The 24073-nt window shown below is 33.5% G+C and overlaps 3 protein-coding genes across 3 annotated transcripts; all 3 read left to right on the top strand.

Moving 5' to 3' along the window:
- The first annotated feature begins 4713 nt into the window (after positions 1–4713).
- LOC145631860 (poly(ADP-ribose) glycohydrolase 1-like) lies at positions 4714–10453 on the top strand. The gene is made up of 9 exons (XM_081684072.1): positions 4714–5260; positions 6314–6417; positions 6532–6736; positions 6868–6972; positions 7525–7643; positions 7938–8081; positions 8664–8832; positions 9320–9382; positions 9673–10453. The coding sequence occupies exons 1-9, from the start codon at positions 4793–4795 to the stop codon at positions 9886–9888; spliced, it is 1593 nt and encodes a 530-aa protein (XP_081540198.1). The 5' UTR covers positions 4714–4792; the 3' UTR covers positions 9889–10453.
- Positions 10453–14262, top strand: LOC145631861 (poly(ADP-ribose) glycohydrolase 1-like). Its single transcript, XM_081684073.1, has 9 exons — positions 10453–10941; positions 11858–11967; positions 12067–12268; positions 12349–12453; positions 12719–12837; positions 12971–13120; positions 13217–13379; positions 13588–13650; positions 13845–14262. Exons 1-9 carry the CDS (start codon positions 10492–10494, stop codon positions 14010–14012), a joined length of 1530 nt encoding a protein of 509 aa, XP_081540199.1. The 5' UTR covers positions 10453–10491; the 3' UTR covers positions 14013–14262.
- Positions 14263–17110: 2848 nt separating this feature from the next.
- On the top strand, positions 17111–22392 carry LOC145630417 (wall-associated receptor kinase 5-like). Its single transcript, XM_081682676.1, has 3 exons — positions 17111–18022; positions 20324–20494; positions 21117–22392. Exons 1-3 carry the CDS (start codon positions 17113–17115, stop codon positions 22322–22324), a joined length of 2289 nt encoding a protein of 762 aa, XP_081538802.1. The 5' UTR covers positions 17111–17112; the 3' UTR covers positions 22325–22392.
- The last annotated feature ends 1681 nt before the right edge of the window (positions 22393–24073 follow it).

Genomic DNA, 24073 nt, shown 5'->3' with positions numbered 1-24073 from the left:
GATGAAAAAAGAGAATATATAGCCTAAATAATAGAACAATAACAATAACTTTAATAAAATATTAAATATATAATGATATATGAATATAAAAATTTTCCTGTGAATATGCGAGCGTTGCTCGAGCAAAGAACTAGTAATAAATAAAGTTGAGACCCTCAGCTAGGCTACATACAAGATGACAACATTTGTTGTTCAAATATTTTTCCAAGTATCACACCACTTAAACGACAAATAAGCATTAGTATGAGAAAATTTCGGATAAATTTATTAGGATAATAAGTTATATAATGGAATATTTGTAAATAGTAGACCTGTTTTGAAATTACCACCCGTTAATATTTTATTTTTATTTTACCACCCTCAAATTAAAAATTTACTCATATTCCACTTTTTTTCAAAATTCTGGTGGATTTTTCAGTCTGTTAGATTAAATATTTGTATATGACATACGTACATCCTAAGTTAGTTGGTTTATACAGCAACCTAAGTTAGATTAAATATGTGTAAATGACATACATACATCGGCTTTCCTAAGTTCTACCCATATACTATTCACTAGGTCAAAATTTAAGATTTTGACCATGTCTTATTGTGTATATATGAAAACATTATCATGTTTGATCTTATTAGATTCATATTGATATGAAATTTTTAATATATCAACATTGTATAATTATTACTCCATACATAGTACTAAACTACTAATGAACAATAAAAGAAATTAATAGTCAAAGTAATGATTACAAACCGCGTAAAATGCAAGTGGGTAACACTTAGCAAAATATGGGTGATACAAGTATGCAATTTAGTCAAAGAGATCATAGATGTGTTATCGGATGTTTGAATAGTCAAGCTTCCATCCCTTTGCTTGCTAAAAAATTATCGTAACGATAAAATTTAACAGCATATTTGTTAGGGCCAACATTTTGTGGTAGCACACGGGACCTCCAAAATATTTAAGACGACCCATCGGTGAACTCATCATTTCGGAATACTATGGATCAAAGCTGTGACCTGGCCAAGCAAGTGGCAAATTCATACACAAAAGAATTCAAATTAGTACTATTACTATATTTTGACTTATTCTTGGTCAACAAGAAAAGACACTGCCTTACGATTTTGTACTCGTCAACAATCAACAAGTCCATTTTCCTTAGCAAAATTTCCAACTACCAACAACCTAACTACACTATAAATACTACAATTTCTTATCATCTCAACTATTCTAACATTCTTCTAAACACATCAACCACCTCAAAGTTCTCTATATTTCAACAAATCTTGCACTTTATTTCAAGAAGAAACAATCAATGAAGACGACTATGAACAATAATTACAAGAGTTTAGTTTTGATCATGCTAGTACTCTTGCTAGCGTTTTCAAGCCTTTCTACTACTTCGGTGCATGCCATAAGAATGTTGTCCGATGATAGTAGTAATAAAGGAGGGGATATCGATGATGGTAGTTTTGGTTATACGAAAGCTAAGTATGTGGTGGGTTACTGGCTCCAACGACTGTCTTCAGGCCCTAGTGGTGGTGGTGCAGGACATTGATGGTTGTATGACAACTTAGTTTATTTTGAAAAGTAATTTAAACATACACCAAGATTTTGTATATTGTAGGAAAATTCATTATTTATTTATTCATTCAATTCATTCAATTAATTTTATATAGATAGAGAGTCGATAATGTATAAAGCATAATTAATTAGAAGATGTATCGAAGTAAGATATAGTGGATTTAAGAATTAAGATCGAAAATGTAGTCTGTCTCTTTTATTTTAGATTATTTCAATGTAATTTTCCTTTTTTTATTAAGTAATTTTCATTTGTTCTTAACAAAAAAAAATTTTAAATAACGTTGTATATATTGGAAATGTATTGTGATTCAAGCAACCCCAATTCTAAGGATATGAATTTATGTCATATTAACTAATTAATCAAGTTGTTTAAAAAAAAAAAAAACCCTAATTAATCAAGACTTAATAACCCTAAAGTTTCAAAAGAATTAATATTTTGCACAATTGAGGAACATATTATGCAATTTATAAGGAAACAAGTCCTTGACTGACTTGAGGTAGCTCGTATTATGATTTAGTTATAGTGATTAGTGAATGTCATTCATATATACTTTGGCTTAAATTTTTATAATTCCTTAGTACAATAAATAATATAACACTTGTTCTCTTCAATCATTTCAAAATGGTCGATTTCTTTTGTATGGTTCTCTAATTTATGGTTTCCATTGGAAATACTTCAAAAAACAAACAAATTTTGTACGTACAACCCCAAGCTAAGTAATGTACTTCCTCATATCATTTTTTATTTGTAACACAACCGTATGACACGTACGTAGTTTAGGGTAGAGATTATAAAATGTAATCAATCAAAATAATTTTGACACGTAATACTTATTTACTTTTCTTTATTATCAGTGTTAAAAAACAAAAGAAACTTTTTATATTGTTATTTATTAGGAAGGATATATATGGTTATTCAAGTGTTCTTTAATTTAGTAATCGTATTCATAACTTTCAAAATACTCCCTCCATCCTACACAAAATTATCATTTCCCTCTAAATAAATGCTTGTAAATATGATTCTCATTTTCACCATTGAATCAAGTCCTCTAAAATATACTCCTAATGCCTTGCTTTTCATCCTTTATTTTTATTTTTTCATGTTACTAAAAATACTCTGATAGAGTATAAAACATATTTCTGGACCTCAACTATTACTTAAGCGTTTGGTTGAATTGATCCACTAACATGATATTGGAGTCAACGTAACATGAAAGTCTTGAGTTCAAATCTTTTTTTTTTTTTTTTTTTTTTTTTTTGAAAACTCTTGAGTTCAAATCTCATCCACCCTCACTTTTTGTTTGAGTTGGTCCACTGACATACTCCATCCATCCTACACAAAATTATCAACCATTTTTTTTTCTCTTATTGATACACAAATACAAATATTTATGGTCAAATTTATGTCTCATCGCATATGCCAATGAAACCGTTGCATTAAAAACCGAGGTAGAAAATTTGACAAAAGATATATCACCTCCAGTCCAAATTACTCGCTACTTTGGGGTATTATTTGTGAGATATAAAATATTCCAAAGTTACGAGTAATTTGGACCGGAGGTTGTACTTAGTATAAAAGAGATTAATATAAGTAAAAAAAATAATAAGACTCAATTCACAAAATTGCTAGAAATAGTTTAATCCAATAAACTCTCAACCCAGCCCAAATAAATTGTGGCAGCTAGATTATTACCCATTCGTCAAAACAAGTGAGCAACCGTGTCATTTCATGGAACGATCCGTCTGCCTCCCTGCTTGAACAACTGACCTCATAGCTTTGATCATACACCTCCTAACATAGTCCAAACCATAGAATATTACATTTGACTTTTTCTTGGTCAACAAGAAAAGCCGCCATCTTATGACTTTATTAATTTTAAGTCCAATTTTATACTTTGTATCATTCAACGTTACACTTTATACACTTAATACTTGTATGTTGTATATCAAGATTATCAACTACTCACTACTACTATAAATACTCTTTAGGTAACGTAACATACATCCATATTTCACCAAACACTAATTCAAACATCCTCTTACATTCAAACATCCTCTTACATTCAACAAGATATACCATAGATATTATTGCACAATAATGAGTTTGAACATGATGAACAATTGTAACAAGAGATTTGTTTTGTTCACTTTGGTTGTTTTGCTAGCGTTTTCAAGCCTTGCTTCTTCGGCGCATGCTATAAGGCTATTGTCCAAGGATAGTGGTGCCGCCGGTGAACATCATAGCCAGTTTTACGTGAGGGCAAGATCTACTATGTCTTATTGGCTTGAACGACTGTCTTCTGGTCCAAGTCCTGGTGGTGGTGGTCATTGACCGCCATGACCGGTGATGATGATACAATGGATTTCAAATTCCTTGATTCTTTAATTTTATATTTACTTTTGTTCGTAGGAGGTTCCTTTATACGTACACTTATACTCCCTTCGTTTCGCATTCATCGCAACAATAGGGTTAGTTCAAATTTTAAGAAAATTGTAATTCGTTGATTCTTTTGTAATTTACTCATGATGAGATTAGATCAAATCTTAGTTTTAAAAAATTTAGCTATGTCCTTTAATTTGGTAGAGTGAAAATTGAACTCTACCCACAATATAAGGAAGATTGTTCAAATTTAATTATTATAGATTAATTTAGTATTATACTTCCTTTGTTCAATTTTACTTAACTTGCTTTGACTTTTATACTGTTTACCACCCATCCTTTGACCATATGTAGCGAATTATGTGTAAGGAAAAACATATTCATGCGTGATCTTGTTAGAATCGTCTTAATAAGTACAATCATACTACATATATTTTATTAATGGAGAATTAAAGTTATTGATGATTAAAGTTATGCATTGACAAGCGGATAAATAAAATAGGTCGAGTAAAAAGGAACGAAAGAAGTAGCCTATAATATTAACTTCTATCATAATATCCCAAAAAGGCTAAAAGCAAAAAAATAAACACACACATGTCCTCCACGGATTAAAAATGACAAAATGATAAAACTGGGCTTCCTCAATCTCTAATTCTTCACTTATAAAACACGACATTATATCACTATTAAACCCTAACTATAAAACATGACATTATATCATAATTAAACCCTAAACAATTCTTTTTATTATCACCAAAACCTATAAATAAATCCCCAAACTTTAACCCCCAAAATCTTGAATTTCCATCATCTATCATCGTCAATATTCAATCATGGTGGTAAAACGCACAGATTTCAAATCAATCCTTCCTTTTCTCCCGCCATTAACACCCCAACAATCTGCCTCAAGCTCAAGCTCAAGCTCGCTCGCATGGCCGAACCCCCAAGTCACCGATGCTCTGCAACAACTCGCGCAGGGTCCGACTCAGAGCCGGGTCAACTCAGGCGAACGCCTCTTCGCTGCAATTTCCCGGATCAGAGGTTCTCTCCCTCTTTCTTCCAAGGATCGATTGGCCAAATCTACTGCTGTTGGGTTTGCCAAATTCTTCAGTGAGATGTTTCCGGAAGAACAATCTCGAAGATGGTTCGAAGATGTTGTGCCCAAAATGGGGGATTTGGTTTTGCGATTGCCGGCGCTTTTGGAAGCGCATTATCGTGAATGTGATAGTGTTGTTTCTGGGGTTTCTACTGGGCTTCGATTGTTGGAACCCCAGCAACCTGGAATCGTGTTTTTGAGTCAGGTATATGTGATTTTGTTTATTTCTTGTTGATTTATGGTTTTGATCACTGTATAATGTATGGATTTTGGGTTTTTTTTTTTTATGTGGGTAATTATGAATCTATGATTATGTTTTGGAAATTGATTGGAATCTTTTGTCGTTTCATGTTCTATAATTGGTGATTGTGGCGGATTTTTAGTTGGGTGATTTTAAATTTCGGTTGTATGATTTTAATGATAAAACTAAATATTGGGGTTTTACTGATTTTGTTCATTTCTTGTTGATTTATGGTTTTGATCACAGTATATTGTATGAATTTTGTATTTTTTTTGGGTAATTATGGTTATATTTTGGAAATTGATCGGAAATTTTTGGAGCAATTGTTGTTCCATGTTCTATAATTGGTTATTTTGGCGGATTTTTAGTTGGATGATTTTGATTTTTGATTGTAGGATTTTACTGATAAACCTAAGATATTGGGATTTTACTGATTTTGGTTTTGAATTCTTGTTGCAAATTTCTATCTCAATTCAGTGTTTGATATTATATGCAATGGTCTTTGGGTCGACTTCCATCCTTCGGTGTGAGAGATTAGGCATATATTTATTGTCAGTGGAACTGTGGAAGGAAGAACCTGTATAATTCCAATTGATTGCATACATTTTATAGTTTATTTGTGTTAATAGGAATTCTGATACAGTCTATTGCAACTTTAGGGGAAAATTTGTGAACATATCTGACTACACCCTTCTCTATGGTGTGTTCCTTGAAAAGGCATTAGGCCAATTAGGGTAGTGGTAATTTGTGCAACGTTTTGAAATTCTTAATATTTGGAATTACCTATTTTCTTACATGTTATGTTGTCAAGAGATGGATTTTTTATTTGTTATGTCTTAAAGTGTCAAGATTTTCGCAGTAGGATTTATTGTCTTAGTGCTTCTGCAGTTCTGCTCCCTCCTTTTGAGGCCATCGTGCCCCTTGCTTGTACTTTCTCCTTTAGTTTCCTCTATCAACCTTGGGTGGAACAATATATGAAATGCATTTCCTAACAATGCTATTTGTGTTTTTATGTAGGAGCTTATTGCTGCTTTGCTGTCATGCTCATTCTTTTGCTTGTTTCCGACTCTTAATAGAAAGGCCAAACGCATGAAAGCGATCAACATGGATCAAATATTTTCGTATGTTAATCACCTTTCCTACACTTACCTTTTTTTTTTTTTTTTTTTTTTCTCTCTCTCTCTTTCTTTCTTCAGAAAGTTACTTCGGATGGTTCTTTCTTTTGGTGTTCTCAGGAGTCTTCATGATAGCTATCATGCAAAGCAAGAGAACAAATTGAAGTGCATCACACATTATTTTGAGAGGATATGTTCGTCAAGACCTTCAAATTATGTTTCCTATGAAAGGAAGGTTCTCTCTCCGGAGCAGAACCCATCTGTTGTTCCTCTTCCTTCAACTGATTTTTGGGCGAATTCTGCGGCTCCCCTTTGTGAGTTTAAGGTAAATTTTATGTGAAATAGAATTGCATGATTTTGTTTCTAAATTTTTTTACGAGCCTATGGCTATCTCTAAAGTTCTGGACTTTCATTAAACTATGAAATACATGGCTACATTTACCCTTTTTGTCAAAGATTTTCCCTACAGGCAAGATAGAGCACCATCCTCCAGGGTCTCTGGAAGTCGATTTTGCAGATGAATATATAGGAGGACTTGTTCTGACCAAGGGGTGTGTCCAGGTAGAACCTTCCTACTTTAAATGATTACCTGTCATTAATTACTACAGCACTACAGGGGATATTCTGCATGACATTGCATATTAGATTTAGATTTAAATTTAAATTTGAGTGTTTTTTTGTTGTCTCTTGGTATGGTCTGAAGCTTTAACGTATTATACTTTTTCCTTTCTTCTTTGATTGCAATTTGGGGATTTATGTTTGCTAATGCACATTTTATAACTTTAATATCTTGCTAAGTTGTACTTATATTTTAGTAAAAATTATCAAATTTTGATATATTGAAAGTTTATTTTGATACAAATCTAACATGATCCTAATTGACTATATTTTTTCTGACGTATAAATCACAGGAGACGATCAGAAGAGTGTGTGAATAGTCATTTATGTAAAATTCTAAACATTTTGATTAAAAAAGAACGGAGGATATATTAGTTATATATTACATGAAGGGGATATGGACAATTGTAGCCCACAAAGATCCTCCTTTGTTTAATCTGCTGAGTATTGCTGTCCTGGCATATCTGATTTGATTTTTGGTTAATTTCTTTGCAGGAGGAAATTCGTTTCATGATGAATCCTGAATTGATTGTTGCTATGCTTTTTATGCCTTCCATGTCAGAGAATGAGGCAATAGAAATGGATGGTGCTGAAAGGTTCTCAAATTATAGAGGGTGAGTGCTGGTGGAATCTGATGTTCAATCTTTTGAGCACTGACATGCATGATTATGATGGTTCACAAATTGTATGAGCTTGTTGTTCATTGGTTCTGAGTAACCTTTCTTCCTTGAAAAGAGTGAAATTGTCTTTATACTTGAAAGACCTTATCAAGGTTGACCGTTACTCTTTTATTAAAGTTATACATGCATTTATTGACATTTTTTTTGTTTTGGGTGTTGACATTGTATAATTAAATGGTCCCCATACTCATGCTTATTCCCATCTTGCATTTTTGCTATTCAATGTAGGTATAATGCTTCATTTCAATATACTGGTGATTACATAGATAGAAGGGGAGTTGATGCTTTGCGGAGACGTGTGTCAAGAGTTATTGCAATAGATGCACTGCGCAGGGCAGGAACAAAGCAGTATCAGAGTGAATTTCTCTTGAGGTTTCTTTCCTATTTGAATTTTATCTAGTAGTTGTACAAGTAACTATAATATACAAAATGTAATTTGCTGTGTCTTCTGTCATATTTTGAGTTAGACACATGGTGTTAACTTATACGATTGTGGTGGCTGATAGTGGCAGTTGGTTTTTGTCTAAGAAAGGATTGAATGGTGGCACTGGATGATTTTCAAGTGTTACTGCTTTCCTAAACTTTTTATTTCTCCTTTCCCACACTTAATTACTTTTCATTCTCAATAGTGTGGTTTGGTGGGGGATTTAAGGACTTGATTTGACGCTACATCAGGTGGAAGTTACACCCAAAGGATTTTGAAGGTAAGGTGGGTGTCCTTGTACTCCACTTAGGATTGTTGAAACATAAATTTTCAGCTAGTAGGTCTTTTTTCATTGGTCATTTGATACATATTAGGTGTGGTGCACAGAATGCTATGAGCCCATGACCAACTGTTTTCTCCCACCCCCCCCCCCCCCCCCCCCTTTTTTTTCTTGGGGCATTGGGAAAATACTACTTTGTGTTTTAATATTTGTTTGCTGAGGTTGGTGACATAACTCTTAATTTTGGCAGGGAGGTTAACAAGGCATTCTGTGGGTTCCTGGATCATTCTGAGTATCTGCAGCACCAGCAAACGGTGCCTGGATGCAATGGTGGTATTGTTACTGGAAACTGGGGCTGTGGTATTTTTGGTGGAGATCCTCAAATTAAGTCAATGATACAGTGGGTTTCTGCATCTCAGGTGAGCCTTACACAATTACACCACAACAATTGCTTTATAGTCAATTGAATCTGCATATGACCCAGTGCCTTCTTTCGTTTCATTCTTATTTCGTTGGTGATATGACCTAGTCATTTCCTGAATAGGCGAACATAAAATGGAGGCTTTTGTCTCAACATAGAATTAATAATGAAACTAGCAGGTTTATGTAATAATACGTAAATTTTGATGGGTTGGGACATGTGCTGAATGAGATGTAGGTACACCTATTTCAGTGGATTTTGCTACGCAGAAGAGCTAAAGTATAAGTCAGTCCTAGTAGCCTGGATACTATGTTGTGAAAGACCCTGTTTAATGAGAATAGTTGTTTAGTTGATAGTGCCTCACTGCCCCCACCTTGTCATCTGGAAAATGGGATGTAACGTGGTTGGGTTATTCCCTTAAAGGCGTTTCTGTTTTCTCTTTTTGATGAATTCTAATGTTTTATTGCCGAATTTTGACTTGACAGGCTTCCAGACCTTTTGTCTCGTACTATACATTTGGATTGGATAAAGTGAAAAATTTGGATCAGGTATCCGTTTCTCTTCTCTGGGTTCTTTCTTGGAGAGTCGAAGCCTGAGTACCATTAACTTTACGTAATAGATGTTCTTTCTAACTATTATAGAGATTGATATCATATCCCTTCTTGGATTTATGCAAAAAAAATTAAATCTATTTTCAATTTCGGTGTTCTTTATCATCTAATCTTGTTACTTCTCCTGTACCAATGCATTTGCTTATTAATATTTGTATACAAATATTAGAATATTACTACAGTTCTAATGGCTATGATGTATCCTATGATATGTCAATGTGATGCAGGTGGTTGAATGGATTGTGTCTCAAAAATGGACTGTTGGAGACTTATGGAACAAGCTGGTCGAGTATGGTGTTCAGCGGGATAGTATAAAGAAGATTGGTTTCTTTTCTTATCTGCTTCCTTCTCTAAAGGAAGAGTCTGCCAGTTCCAAACACCGTCGTGGCAGTGATGCTGAAGGGGATTCTCGTGGCCGTGGCCGCGGCAGATTCAAGAAATGAACAGTGGCAGTGGACTGGCGGTCTGATGGAAATTGGAAAAATCTTAAATCAACCTCGTCAATATACATATGAATACGTATTTCCATAATTAGGTGCTACTTTTTTTTTTTTTGGTCGTAAATAATTCATATCAACCGAATAGATAGGCCTAGGAGTAAATTTAGCTGTTAACTGCAAAAAATGTGTTTGTAGTTGATGTTTCTATTCAAAGTAAAAAATTTGAATAGAATCGATTTGTCTTAGAGTTAACTTTGATTTGAGAAGGTAAATAAATTTAGAATAAAATTACAAATCAAGCTGAGATTCTGAGACCGAAAATTGAAACATGAAAGGAGTTGAAGGCTCTGCTAGATATGCTGAGAAAATACAAGTTTCTCAACCTATTAAAAGGGCTATTTATGTTATTTCATTGGTTTAGTATGAGATTGGGTTTGATTTAGTCTTTGATTTCTAGAACAGTTTAATGGTTTGTACTTTTTATTGACTCGGCAACTTTTCTTTGTTGGAGAATATTGATTTATTCTCATTTCTATTGATTGATGCTTATATATCCACCACCTTGGCACCTTGACATGGTTACTAAAATCAATAGCAAAACCATCAATGGAAAATCGTATCGATTTCTATTCAATTCTACCATTTCTCCCGCCATTAACAACCAATCTATCAGGCCATTTAGCATGGCCAAATCAACCATTCATTGATGCAATCAAATTGGTCTCTCAAGGGCCGAGTCTAAGTCAAGTTAACTCGGGTGCACGACTATTTACTACAATTTCAAAACTCAGGGATTCTCTTCCTTTCTCTTCTGATCAAGATCGTTTAGCAACATTTACTAGTAATGGATTCAAGCGATTTTTTGATAAGTTGTTACCTAAGGACATAGCCATGAAATGGTTTGGTGAAGTTGTACCTGTAATGGCTGATTTGGTATTGAGATTACCATCGCTTCTTGAAATACATTATCAAATTTGTGGTGATATTGTACCCGGAGTATCTACTGGTCTTCGGTTATTGGAGCCACAACAACCGGGCATTGTTTTTCTCAATCAGGTGTGTTACATTAACTTGTACTCGTTTCTTGATGTAATTGTATGGTTTTTGGGTATTTATTGTGTTTAACTTGAAAGGATTGCAATTACGTTGTACTCCCTCTGTTCCTATTTGTTCTTTACATTTCCTTTCGACACATTTGCCTATTATGCTTTCTTCCCTCCCTTCCTAGCTGTGAATGTTGTTGTTGATGATTTCGTGAGTCACTGTGCTTGAATGATAATGAATTATGGGTTTGTAAATCTGTGTTCATGATATGGAAAAAAAATGTGGCTTACTTGTGTATGTGTCTATATGTTTGTTGGCGGCAATGTAAATTTTGATATAATATTCCATCTTTTAAGAGTAGTTTGATTTGGTCAGACTACACTAAAAGGATTATTAGGATGTCATCAAGTGAAACCTTTGAGCAAGTCCACATAAAACTTTGAGCAATTCCACATAATATATGATTGACTCACCTCTGGAGTCTGGACTGATCTGTGTGCCTGTGAGGTGGTTATGGTCTCTCACCCACCAACCTAGCTCGCCTTTCAGCTCATTTCACAGGCCGAGACCATGTCTTATGTCTAGAGAGGATCCTTCCATTGTAAAGGTTGATTGTTTTTTTTATACAATTTTAAGATGGGACAGACTAAATTTATTATGTTATAGATTGTAAACTGAAGAAGTGTGCTTCTTTCAAAAATATGTGTTGCGTAGTGTAGTAAAATAATTAAGGACTTGCAAGGATATTCATACACAAGAAATGAGAAACTGTTGTAAACTTCTGTTGTTTGATTATCAGTTGTACTTACTATTCATGTAGACATGTAGTCAAAGGTGTGCATTAGAGACCACGTTGAGGAAACGAGGGTGTACAAGTTCTTGTTGTAAAAAATATATTTTCTAATGGCAAGGTGGTGTTTTCATGTAGGAGCTTATTGCTGCTCTGCTGTCATGTTCGTTCTTCTGCTTGTTTCCGACGGTGATTGTTGATAGATACGCCAATCTTATGCAGGCATTCAACATGGATCGAATGTTTGCGTATGCTTATCACTTATGCTTTAGTCACTCGCTCTTTTGTTGACATTACTTAGCTTCTAACTACTTACATTGGATGAATCTTTATTTCGGTGTTCTCAGGAGTGTTCATGATAGGTACCCTGAACAAGAAAACAGAATCATGTGCATCATACATTACTTTGAGAGAGTATGTACATCAACACCTTCAAACTTTGTTTCATTTGAACGGAAAGTTCTTTCGCTTGAGCAAAATGCATCTGTTGTTTCTCTTCCACCTCCTGAACTCTGGGCCAACTCTATGGTTCCCCTCTGCAAGTTTAAGGTAACTATTATATATAACATAGGTGCTTCGTCGATTTGAACCATGGGATATTTGGCTGATGTTCTGATTTTCTTTGTAAGGTTTTTCCTACGGGTATGATAGAGGACCATCCTCCAGGGTCTCTTGAAGTTGACTTTGCAGACGAGTATATAGGAGGACTTTCTCTGACTGATGGATGTCTTCAGGTTGTTACTGAACTTGCTGCTAAATATTTTAAGGCACATCTTGTATGACATAATTTACATTGCATATGTATTTAGCTTATTATAGAATTCGTGTCTCCTTTACATGCTCAGAAGCCTTGTTTAGTTGTTTATGTTATGTTTTGTTATACTGTAAAGTGTGAAGTGTATGCTGTTAGTGCATGTTGTGACAAAGCTAAGGACTTTCTTTTGTTAACTGATGTCCTGGAGAATCTAACTTAAAACTGGTGGTGTGCGCTGTGCGCAGGAGGAGATCCGGTTCATGATCAATCCGGAACTGATTGCTGCCATGCTCTTCTTGCCGGCCATGTCAGCAAATGAGGCAATAGAAATTGTTGGTGCTGAAAGGTTCTCAAATTATAACGGGTGAGAGTTATTGCTGATATGCTAGCTATTGATGACAAGTTTTTTTTATCTTTGGACTAGCCAGAATTTCCCTTATTACATGATACAACAGGTATGCAGGTTACAATAATCTCGAATCCTTTCTTTTGTGTAGGTATGATGCTAGTTTTCAATACGATGGGGATCATGTGGACAACAAGGGAATAGATTCAATGGGAAGACGTATGTCAAGAGTTATTGCAATAGATGCATTACGCTTGGGCTGGGGAGGAGCTGTACAGTATAAGCATATAAATCTCTTGAGGTTTGATATCGATCTTGTTTATTGTAACTACTACGAATAATTCATAACAGAGTTTGCTATGTATTCTGCTAACAAATTGTAACTTTGATTTTGCAGGGAGGTTAACAAGGCATTTTGTGGCTTCCTGGATCATTCCAAACATCAGCAGCAGCAGGCGCCTGATACTGATGAGGGGATTGTGACCGGTAACTGGGGTTGTGGTGTTTTCGGAGGAGATCCTGAAATCAAGTCGATCATACAATGGATGGCTGCATCTCAGGTGAGTGTACACATGACATAAGACATAAAAGTTTTATGATAGCTTTTATGACATCTGATTCTGTTTCAGACTTTCAGTTGGTTAGAGGGTTGCTCGAATATTTACATAAGGAGCCTCATTTAGAGATGAAGACTACATAGTAAAATAGTTTATCATGAACTCTAATATTTTACTTCTAATACATATTACAATCAATCTTCATTCACAGGCCTCAAGATCATTTGTGTCATACTATACATTTGAATTGGAAAAACTGCGAAATTTGGATCAGGTATTTTATTTTTGAGAACTACTTTCTGCAGATCTAGTTACTCCTATATCATACCATAAAGTTTGTTATGAACTCAACCAAATAACCAAATTAGACTGAAAACTGATACATTATTAGACCGAAACCTGAAGCACAATTTAACATTTCTGTTGGCCTTGATCAATGTATCCTGTAATCTGTTATATATTATGCAGGTTGTTGGATGGATTGTGTCCCAGAATTGGAATGTTGGAGAACTATGGAACAAGCTATCAGATTATTGTAGCAAGCGGGCGAATGGAGAAACAAAGCTTGGCTTCTTTTCTTATCTGATTCCTTCTCTACAACAAGATTCTGGTAGCAGTTCCAATTGTAGTCACTGAGCTATTTCAGGACCGAGTGCTTTATTACAAGGGCAACCTATTTTTATTTAGTTACTTACAATAAGTCTTTTGTAAGGCGAGTTTATTACGTTAATTTTATTTTAAGACGCTTGATTTAAGGGTAACGTAAATAATTTTTATGGCAACTTTAATCCCTTTAGATGTAAATTTTAATTTGTATTGAGCTTGATTGAATTTTAATTTGTAAATTTTAACTTCAATGGATACATGCTATGAAGGTTATTATGATTAATCACATACATTATAAGTGTTTTTAAGGGTAAAATATATGTTCGGAAAATGATACCTTTGGTTGTATATAAGGAAAACTTTAATCCGTCGTACAATAATTAATTTAATGAAAGTTTGCCTAATTAAGAATTTGTGTTCCCCATATATATCTGCAAAAATAAATAAATAAATAAATAAATAAATAATAATAATAATAATAATAATAATAATAATAATAATAATAATAATAATAATAATAATAATAATAATAAGATTATTATATGTGATTAAAGATGTGTTGTTTTACTTTATGACTCTATGTATGTAACGTTAATCTTAAACAGTTAAATGAAATGTGTAATGCGTAATGTGTAACATTGAAGATGATCGAGTTGTTTTATTTTATTATGTAAAGTTAATTTGACTTATGTTACCATTATTAATATACATTATTGACTTATTGTGACACTATAAATATTTGTATTATCTCATCGATCATTATATTCAAACTTTTCCGACCTATACTTTCTATTTCATAACTCTATCATTTACAAATGGTGTTGAATCATTTGAATTAAGGGCAAGTAGTTTGGAATAGCTCATATTTAAAGTGCACCGTGCAGTGTAACTTTGGAGCTCATGATGCATGAGCTGCAAGCTAATAAAGGACTAGCCTTTAAAATAGGAGTAATAATTTAATAAATATTTTAAATGTTGTCCTTTCTACCATGGTAAAGGCCAAACTGGCTAAATTCTTTTAATTTTACTACTCGTATCCAAAAAAAAAAAAAAAAAAAAAAATCAGTCAACAAACAATAAATCATTTAATTTGACCAACGAAAGTACTATTGTTTAACAACCAAAATCAAACAAAATTTATGGTATAATTAAATCTAATCACAACATGGTTTATAATAATAATAATCATTTTATACTTTATACTTTAATTGTGGGACTTTTTATAAAAATATTAGTAATAATTTCAACAAAAACAACTATTGCTCGCTGTGCCTACGAACATTGTTTTGGTAGTAGGTGAGCTTTTGAAATTTTGTCCTAATTTTTTTCTTAAAAATAGTTATGAAGTATATATAATAAATTAATTTTCCAAATAATTAATAATTTTGTTCAAATAAATAGCTTAATTTAATCAAGGAGTATATACATATATAGAGGTGTCAATTCGGATAACCGGATGGAGTTTGGGTCGGGTCTGTTCGGGTCGGATCTGTTCGGGTCGGATATGTTCGGATCAAAATTATCCTTTTAACTCGGGTCGGGTCGGATCGGATCAAATTCGGGTCGGGACAAATTCGGGTCATGGTCTATCGAGTCCGGGTCGGATATGGGTCGGGTCAACTCCAGATCGGTTCACTTTCGGATCGAATAAATTTGGATCGGGTTTAAAACGGGTTTAACCGGATAACTTCGGGTCGGATGAATTTGGGTCGGGTTGATTACGGTTCGGATGATTTCGATTCGGTCAAGTTCGGTTTGATTAAGATAAGGTTGATCCGTTGATTCATTAAATGGTCAGTTTCAATTCAATTCCTTTTTGTGTTTGGCTGGATTTTGGTCGAGCTGACCAAATTCATATCCAAATAAGGTTATTTTTAATCTAGAGATATTATTGAGTTTTTACCTTATTATTGGTTCAATATGATTATTAATTATGAAGCACAAAGTTTTAGTTTTCTCATTTGATCAAGTTATGTATAATTTTTATCTTAAAGAAAAATTGAGATTGAATAATTATTGATAACTTATCATACTTATATAAGTGAGACCAAGCTAGTGATATATTAAGTTATTAACGAGTAATAGTTACATATGGTGATATATACAAAAAAGAATATCAATTTTTTAAGGTTATTGCAAGGTTACAACTCTTCATCAATTGTACAATCTTACGAGGTTATGAGTACTGTACTATTAGTTTAGTTTATTACTAGTTCAATTTGTATAAGATATTTGTTAGAGTTGTTAGAATTACTTTATTACTAATTCAATTTTTATATTAAAAACTTGACATTATACATATTGATAGTTAATTGTTACTACGTACATTCTTTTTATTTGAGCATAAATTATTGCATATGTATTTAGTGTGTATATAACCGTACGATGTATAATGCCTATAATTCTAGGATAATGCACAGTTGTAGAGGAAGTAGTAATGAAGGAATGTTGTGTATTTGTAAATACATAACAATAATTAAAATGTTCTAAAAAACACATGGTAGAGAGAGGAAAAAGGAGAGAGATAGGAAGAAAGAGCTCTTTATATGGACCCCACCTACTTTTTGGTCAGATTGTCTCACATGATGGGTTTGTAGTAAATTTAAGACTTCAGACTATTTTTTTTTAGTAAAAAAGTTAACTTATTAATAATTAGTAAATATATTTTATAAGAACTTGAATAAAAAGGTCAATAATCAATTATGGTCGTGTTAAATTTGGATCGGGTAAAATCAAATCGAGTTAAAATCGGGTCGGGTTAATATCAGTTCGGGTCAAAACAGATCGGATCTGATCGGTTATTTGTCGGGTCAATTTCGGATCGGGTTGAGCTCAGGTCGGGTCAAATCGGTTCGGGTTGAGTTCAGGTCGGGTCAAATCGGATTCGGGTTGAGTTCAGGTCGGATCAAATCGGTGTCGGGTTAAGTTCAGATCGGGTCAAGTTCGGATTCGGGTTGAGTTCAGTTCGGTTACAGTTCGGGTTTGGGTCTTGAATTTCTCGGATAAAATCGGATCGGTTACAGTTCGAAACGGATAATTTTTTTCGGGTCGGTTCGGGTTTGACACCTCTATACATATATATACACTTTTGACCTTTAATTTTTGGGTTAGAACAAAAAAACCTTAAGCCATGAGCTATCCAACTCATGTTCATCTTACAAAAAATTTCTTGTTTTGGGTGGTACTACAATATGTGGCACGAGGTGCAATAGCGTCACCGCCGCCACCACCACCGCAAGTCCTGGCTCCGCATTGTCCCGATAAGTGTGGAAACGTTAGCGTTCCGTATCCCTTTGGGTTGGAAGATGGTTGTTACTACGAAGACCCTCACAACAATTTCAAGATATCGTGTGATCGTACCATGACACCACCAACGGCCTATTTTGATACGAGTTTTGCGGTATTCAACACGTCCGTACTTACGGGTGAAATATGCATTAGACGTGACATATCGTACGATTGTTACAATAAAAATCAATCCAACAGTAATTACACGGCCTTAGTCAACATACGAGGGTTCACGATCTCTAGTACTAATAACTTGTTAATTGCCATGGGGTGCGACACTTATGTCTGGTTCACCGGGGTACGGCATGGTAAGCCGTACCAAACCGGATGCATGACTAAGTGTGGCACCCTAGACGAAGTCTCCGATGACTCGTGTAACGGGGTTGGCTGTTGTATAGCCTCACTCCCGGATGAAGTGACCAACATATCGACCACAATTGGAAGCTATTCGAACCATAGTAGCGTGCCGTTCAGCCCGTGTAGCGTTGCATACCCGGCCGCGGTGAACGAGTACAGGTACAATAAAATGGATTTAACTAGGGACTTGAAATTCTTTAGAGAAAATAGAGTTCAGATTCCTGTGGTTTTTAATTGGGCAATTGGATCACAAAATTGTTCAATTGCACAAAAAGATGGGAGTTTTTTGTGTAAAAGTAACACATTATGTGTTGATCCACCTAACCAACAAGGGTATCATTGCAAATGTAAGGTTGGATTTATAGGGAATCCTTATCTTCCTCAAGGTTGTGCAGGTATGATTTTTTGTACATCTTAATTAAATTTTTCTGGTGTTCTTGGTTTCATTTCAAATTTTAAGTATTATTCCTTTAATTTATTGTTTCATTGTTGACTGTTCCTTAAAGAGGAGATGATAATTTCAAAGATATTTCTACGTTATGATATTAATAATCCGATACCCGAAATTACCCGGCCCGATGAACCCAACTCAAAGTCAACCCCACCCAAAAATGATCTGATCGGGAGTTGACCCGATCTAATTTTAAACTGAATTGTTTGACCCGAATAAACTCGATACCCAAAACGTCGCGAATTAAAAATACCTGGTGCCATATATAATTCAATTATTTCATCTCCAACTGTGCTGAACTCACAAACCAAATAAAATTATCAATTTTAGCTTGATCTACAATAATCAACACAATATGAACGACCCGAACATACTCAACCCAACCCAAACATACTTGACCCAAACTTAACCTGATACCTAAATTGACCCGACTTGAATGACCCATTTGTCATGTCTTAAATAAATCTGTCACGAATTACTCTATATGAATATATAAGACTATATTTTTGTCACCCATTATGCTAAAAATAAAAACTTCACTTTGCACTCATTTTCGTCTTGAAATACCACATCCATATTATTTCATATTATTTACAACGATTAGACATTTTTCTTTTCTATTTTATGTTAAATCGTTACAAATAATATGAAACGGAGGTAGTAATTGCATGGATAAATTTCAATCTCCAATCTAATATGGTCATGAATATGATTCATTGAACACCAAATGTAGGCAAGCAAAGTAGCTGCGTAGAGAGGCCACATGGCCACTTTATGGTACACGATTTTTAAATATCACCCAATTGGCCACTTGGTTTAGAAAATTGGCATTCATACGTAGTATGGCTTAGCTTAGCACAATAGCACCCACATGCATGCTATTTAAGTTATATTATCTTCTCTACCTATATGGCTATATAGCTCCATTACTATTTAAAGTAAAATTAATTTATTAGTCTAATTAACTTCATATAGCAGTTCGTTGCATTTGTAAAACTGACTATGGAGTATAGTATAATTTTTAAAAAATAAGTCGGAATATATTATGGAATTATTATTAGAGTAAGAATAGACGACTATACTAAAAAATAAAAAATAAATAAAAATACACAGATTAAGTTGAAATTTAAACATAAAATGGGTACAGATTTATAGTGTGGTACAACAAAATAATGGGTAAGGTGTATTAAAAAATTATAAATTTTTTTTCTTATTTTGTATACTATCTATCTATCTATTTTTAGTTTTGCCTAGGAAATTCATTATGTAATAATAATACTAATAATGATTTTTTGAAGATAATATTTATAATTGACCATTTGTGTTATAATTCTCTAAAAACTTCTATATTAAAATCATTAATAATTTAAAAAATCGAGCATGATTTAAAAATTATCTAATTCTCTATACCATGCTAAATAATATTGAATTTAGCATTTGCCACTTGAACTTTGGACAGTAGCTAATAAGCTATCATGCTACTTGATAGTCTATTTTATTTCTACTTGTAACATTTGATTTTAAAATTGTTTAAACTAAAACCAATCCCTACATATGAGGTCACATTTTGTTTTCTATGGGCTCACCGCTCACCCTTCCAATTTTATTCATTGTTTTGGTTAAAATATGTTTTCTACATTCAACTAATCTCTCTATTATATTCTACCAAGTAATAAAAAAATTATTGTAAATCATGTAAGGTAGATAACTAGATATGCCTAAGGGCCTGTTCACATTTACTAAAATGAGTTGAACTGAACTGAACTGATTGGAGCTGAAATGAACTGAACTGAATATTTTATGAGAGAAGGAAATTAGGAGATGGACTGGACTAAATTGAACTTAACTTATTGGAGTTGAACTGCTCTGAACTGAACTGAAATTAAATAAATATGAACATAACCTAAATGTGTAATGTGTTTTTATTCATTTTTTTTATTACTAACACAAAATTGCTAGCTTCTTTACTCCATTTATTTGTATCCTTTACAATTATTTTTTATGTTAAAATTGGTAATATTTTTTTTTTAAAATTAACAAATCTACCTTTTTCTACCCCATACAATCATACATGCTAAATTACTACTACTCTACTAGTGATTAATTGTCTCAATTCATGTTTCTATCCAAAACAAACTACGGTACTGTACTATTTTGACCATTTAAAAAAATATTGAATGCTTAATAAAAGTAATTATTGGCAATTTAATTAGCTTCATGAATATTAAATTTCTTTTATTTTCAGATATTGATGAATGCAAGGAATCTAATGATTGTGAGAAGCCAGAGTATTGTGTCAATCAAATTGGAAGTTATGATTGCAAATGTCCAAAGGGCTTCCACGGGAATGGGACTAAAGCCCAACCTTGCAGTTCTGATAAAAAGTCTTGGATCATACCCGTTGCGGCCACAGCAGGTAATAAAGACCTAACTACTTAATTTAAGTGTCGTTGTCTCGTGACATGTAGTAATGTTTGTGTTTTAAATAAAATTAGTCTTCTGGTCCGTGTAATGTACGGGTTATTCATATAAAATTGTATTGAGAGATAAATGTGAAAATATCAGTAAGTCATTATAGGGTATAATATGAAATCGGAAAAAATTGTATTGAGAGATAAGTGAGGAAATATCAGTAAGTCATTATAGGGTATAATATGTAATCGGAAACATGATTAAAGAAATTAAAATTTTGGAACTTTAATCGAAAAATAGGCTTAAATAGAAGGTGGAAGGGCTAAAATTAAAGAGAGAATAGGAAAAGGTTGAATTAAAGGGGATAGATGAAATGTATATGAAAGATGAAGTATAAGTTTAATGAAATAATTTTTAAAAAATGGTGTGAAAAAAATTAATAGTGTAAGATGACATATGTCACTATGGTTAGAGAAGTGTAATAGAATGAATGGAGACATGTGTCTTTCTTAGATTCGTGGTTATAAATTTTAAATACCAAGTATAGATGTAAAAGTCACTAAGTGTTTTTTTTTTTTTTTTTTTTCTAATTTATTTGATGATTTATGATTTTGGCACACACGTAGGCGTTGCGGGTGCTATGATAATTCTACTTGTAGTTGGTTTTATTCTGTATTGGAAAAACGGAAAAATTAAAAACCAACAAATGCGGGAAAAGTTTTTCCGGCAAAATGGAGGTTTACTTCTACATCAGAAACTCTCGGGTCGTAAGATTGACGGGTTAAAGGTATTTACGGCACAAGATCTTGAAATAGCGACGAACAATTATAGTGAAAAATATGTGATTGGAAGAGGAGGTTTCGGCATTGTTTACAAAGGAATTTTAACCAATAACAATCAACATATCGCGATCAAAAGATCACTCAAGGTGGATCCACGCCAAGTTGAGCAATTCATCAACGAAGTTCTTGTTTTATCACAAATCAACAACAGAAATGTGGTCAAGTTACTAGGTTGTTGTCTTGAGACCGAAGTACCACTATTGGTGTACGAGTTTATTACCAATGGTACGTTATATGACCACTTAGTCGATGCAGTGAAGGCATCGATTTTAACGTGGAACACACGTCTAAAGATAGCATTGGAGGTTGCTAATGTGTTGTCGTATTTGCACACCACAATCTCAACACCGATTATTCATAGAGATATGAAGTCGATGAACATACTCTTAGATGATAATTACACGGCTAAGGTAGCCGACTTTGGAGCTTCAAGGTTGGTTCCGGAGGACAAAGGTCAAATAGCCACAATGGTACAAGGAACATGGGGGTACTTGGATCCGGAGTATATGCAAACAAGGAAATTAACTGAAAAGAGCGATGTTTATAGTTTTGGTGTCGTCTTAGCAGAGCTAATAACTCGAAAAAGAGCAATATGTTATGATAGGGCCGATGATGAGACTAGTCTTGCTATGCACCTAATCATTCAAATGAAAGAAGGTCAATTGTTGAGTATTCTTGACAAAACAATAGTAAGTGAGGGTACAATCGAGCAAATTCAACAAATGGCTAATCTAGCTACGTGGTGCTTAATGGTCAAGGCCGAAGACAGGCCGAGCATGAAGGAGGTTGCCATAGAGCTCGAGACGATAAAGAGACTAGGCTCGCAGCCATCGTGGAGTAGTAAGGATGGATCGTTTCAAGAAGACGGTGTTTGTGAAACATTGCTCGAAGGATATCCAAGATCCGGTACTACTACTAGTGGTTGTAGTAGTAGTATGGAGGTTGACTTGTATAATCCACGTTTAGATTCAATTTTAGCTGATGGAAGGTAATTAATTACATGTATCTATATGTAACTAGTGAATATCCTGGGCGATGCTCCCAATTAACTTTTTGTAATCTGTATATGTCTAATGTCTAGTTAGAAAAATTTTAACGTCGTGACATTATAAGTAATTGTTTAATAATATAATGCATTTTACTTGGGGGTTTTGATTTAATTTAGATATTAGTTTTTAATTTTGATGTTTTCCATTTGATTTCCACGTTCTAGAAGCTAAGGTTTCTTCTCTTGAATATGTTCCGATCCTCACCAATCAAATACTTAGGTATGATAAGTTATCGATTATACAATTTATATTTGGCTAAAAGATAAAAATGATAGATACCAATTCAATGAAAAAACTAATACTCCGTAATTATTAATGATATGATATGGAAAGTGACACATAGATGACCTGATATCAACCTAATAATAAGGTAAAAGCTTAATAATTATTTCTCAAAAAAAAAAAAAATTATGATTACTCTAATTCAAAAAATGACCTTATTTGAATATTAAATTTAGTCAACCCAACTAAAATTCGAGTAAACACTAAAAAGATCTAGTCGAAATTGACTAATATTGAATCAACCTTGTCTTAATCAAAACGAAAGTAACCGAACCAGAATCATCTAAACCAGAATCATCCCGACCTAAAGTCATTCGACCAAAACAAAACCAATTAAACCCGTTTTGAACTCGAACCGAATATGAACATATCTGAATTTGACTTGACCCAGACTCGACAAATAATAACATGAAATTGACCCGACTTGAAGTGACCCAACTTGACCCAAGGCGAGTTAAAAGGATATTTTTGTAACCTGAACCTGTCCGACCTGCCGTGGATCAACCCAAAGTCCCAAACTCCATCCAAAATTCCTAATTGAAAAAAAAAAAAAAGAAAATTTTGTCTACAACTACCCTAAAGATGGGGTCATTTGTGAACAACAACCCATTTTTTTCCTATTTGTTTAATTAGAACTACCCGAAAGTTACAAAACGTTTGGGTAGCACTACCCATTAACGTTTTCCGTCCAATTAAGACGTAATTAGGCCTAATTTTTCACTTTTCCGTTTACTCCCCTAAATACCCTAATTACCTTCTCTCTCCTCCCTGATTAACTTTCCTCAATTCTCACTTAAAAAATCCAAGAGCATATACTCAATCAATTGAACACAAATTCTCAATTATTCATGTAATGTTTCACACTTACCTTTTAATTCATTGTTTGTTGTATTTGTTTACAAGTTTTAATTGAATGCAATTAACATAATTACAGTGTAAATTAGTGATTCGGATTAGGGTTTATAGGTTAAAAAAAAATAGGGGTTTTGATTTTTAAGGTTTATGGGTTAAATTGAGTTGTAGGTTTCGATTATTTTGACTTTAAGATTGATTTAATTGCATTTTAATAACTAATTGGCCATTGTAATTGGTAGGATATCTAATTGGCCATTGTAATTGGTAGGATGTCTAAATTTGAGGGTTTTGATTTCTAGGGTTTAGGGGAAGTTAATTAGGGAGGAGAGAAAAGTAATTAGGGGATTTAATTAAGTGGGAAAAATGAAAAAGTGGGTCTCATTAACGTTTTTTTTTACGGAAAACATTAATGGGTAGTGTTACCCAAATGTTTTGTAACTTTCGGGTAGTTATAAACAAATAGAAAAAAAAAATGGGTAGTTATTCACAAATGGCCTTATCTTTAGGGTAGTTCTAGACAAAATTTCCAAAAAAAAAAAAAAGTTTTAACAAAGA

This window comes from Chenopodium album, chromosome 5 (genome assembly GCF_948465745.1).
Source record: "Chenopodium album chromosome 5, dcCheAlbu1.1, whole genome shotgun sequence".
In the NCBI taxonomy this organism is placed as follows: Eukaryota; Viridiplantae; Streptophyta; class Magnoliopsida; order Caryophyllales; family Amaranthaceae; genus Chenopodium; species Chenopodium album.
This window is presented reverse-complemented; position numbering and strand designations above follow the sequence as displayed.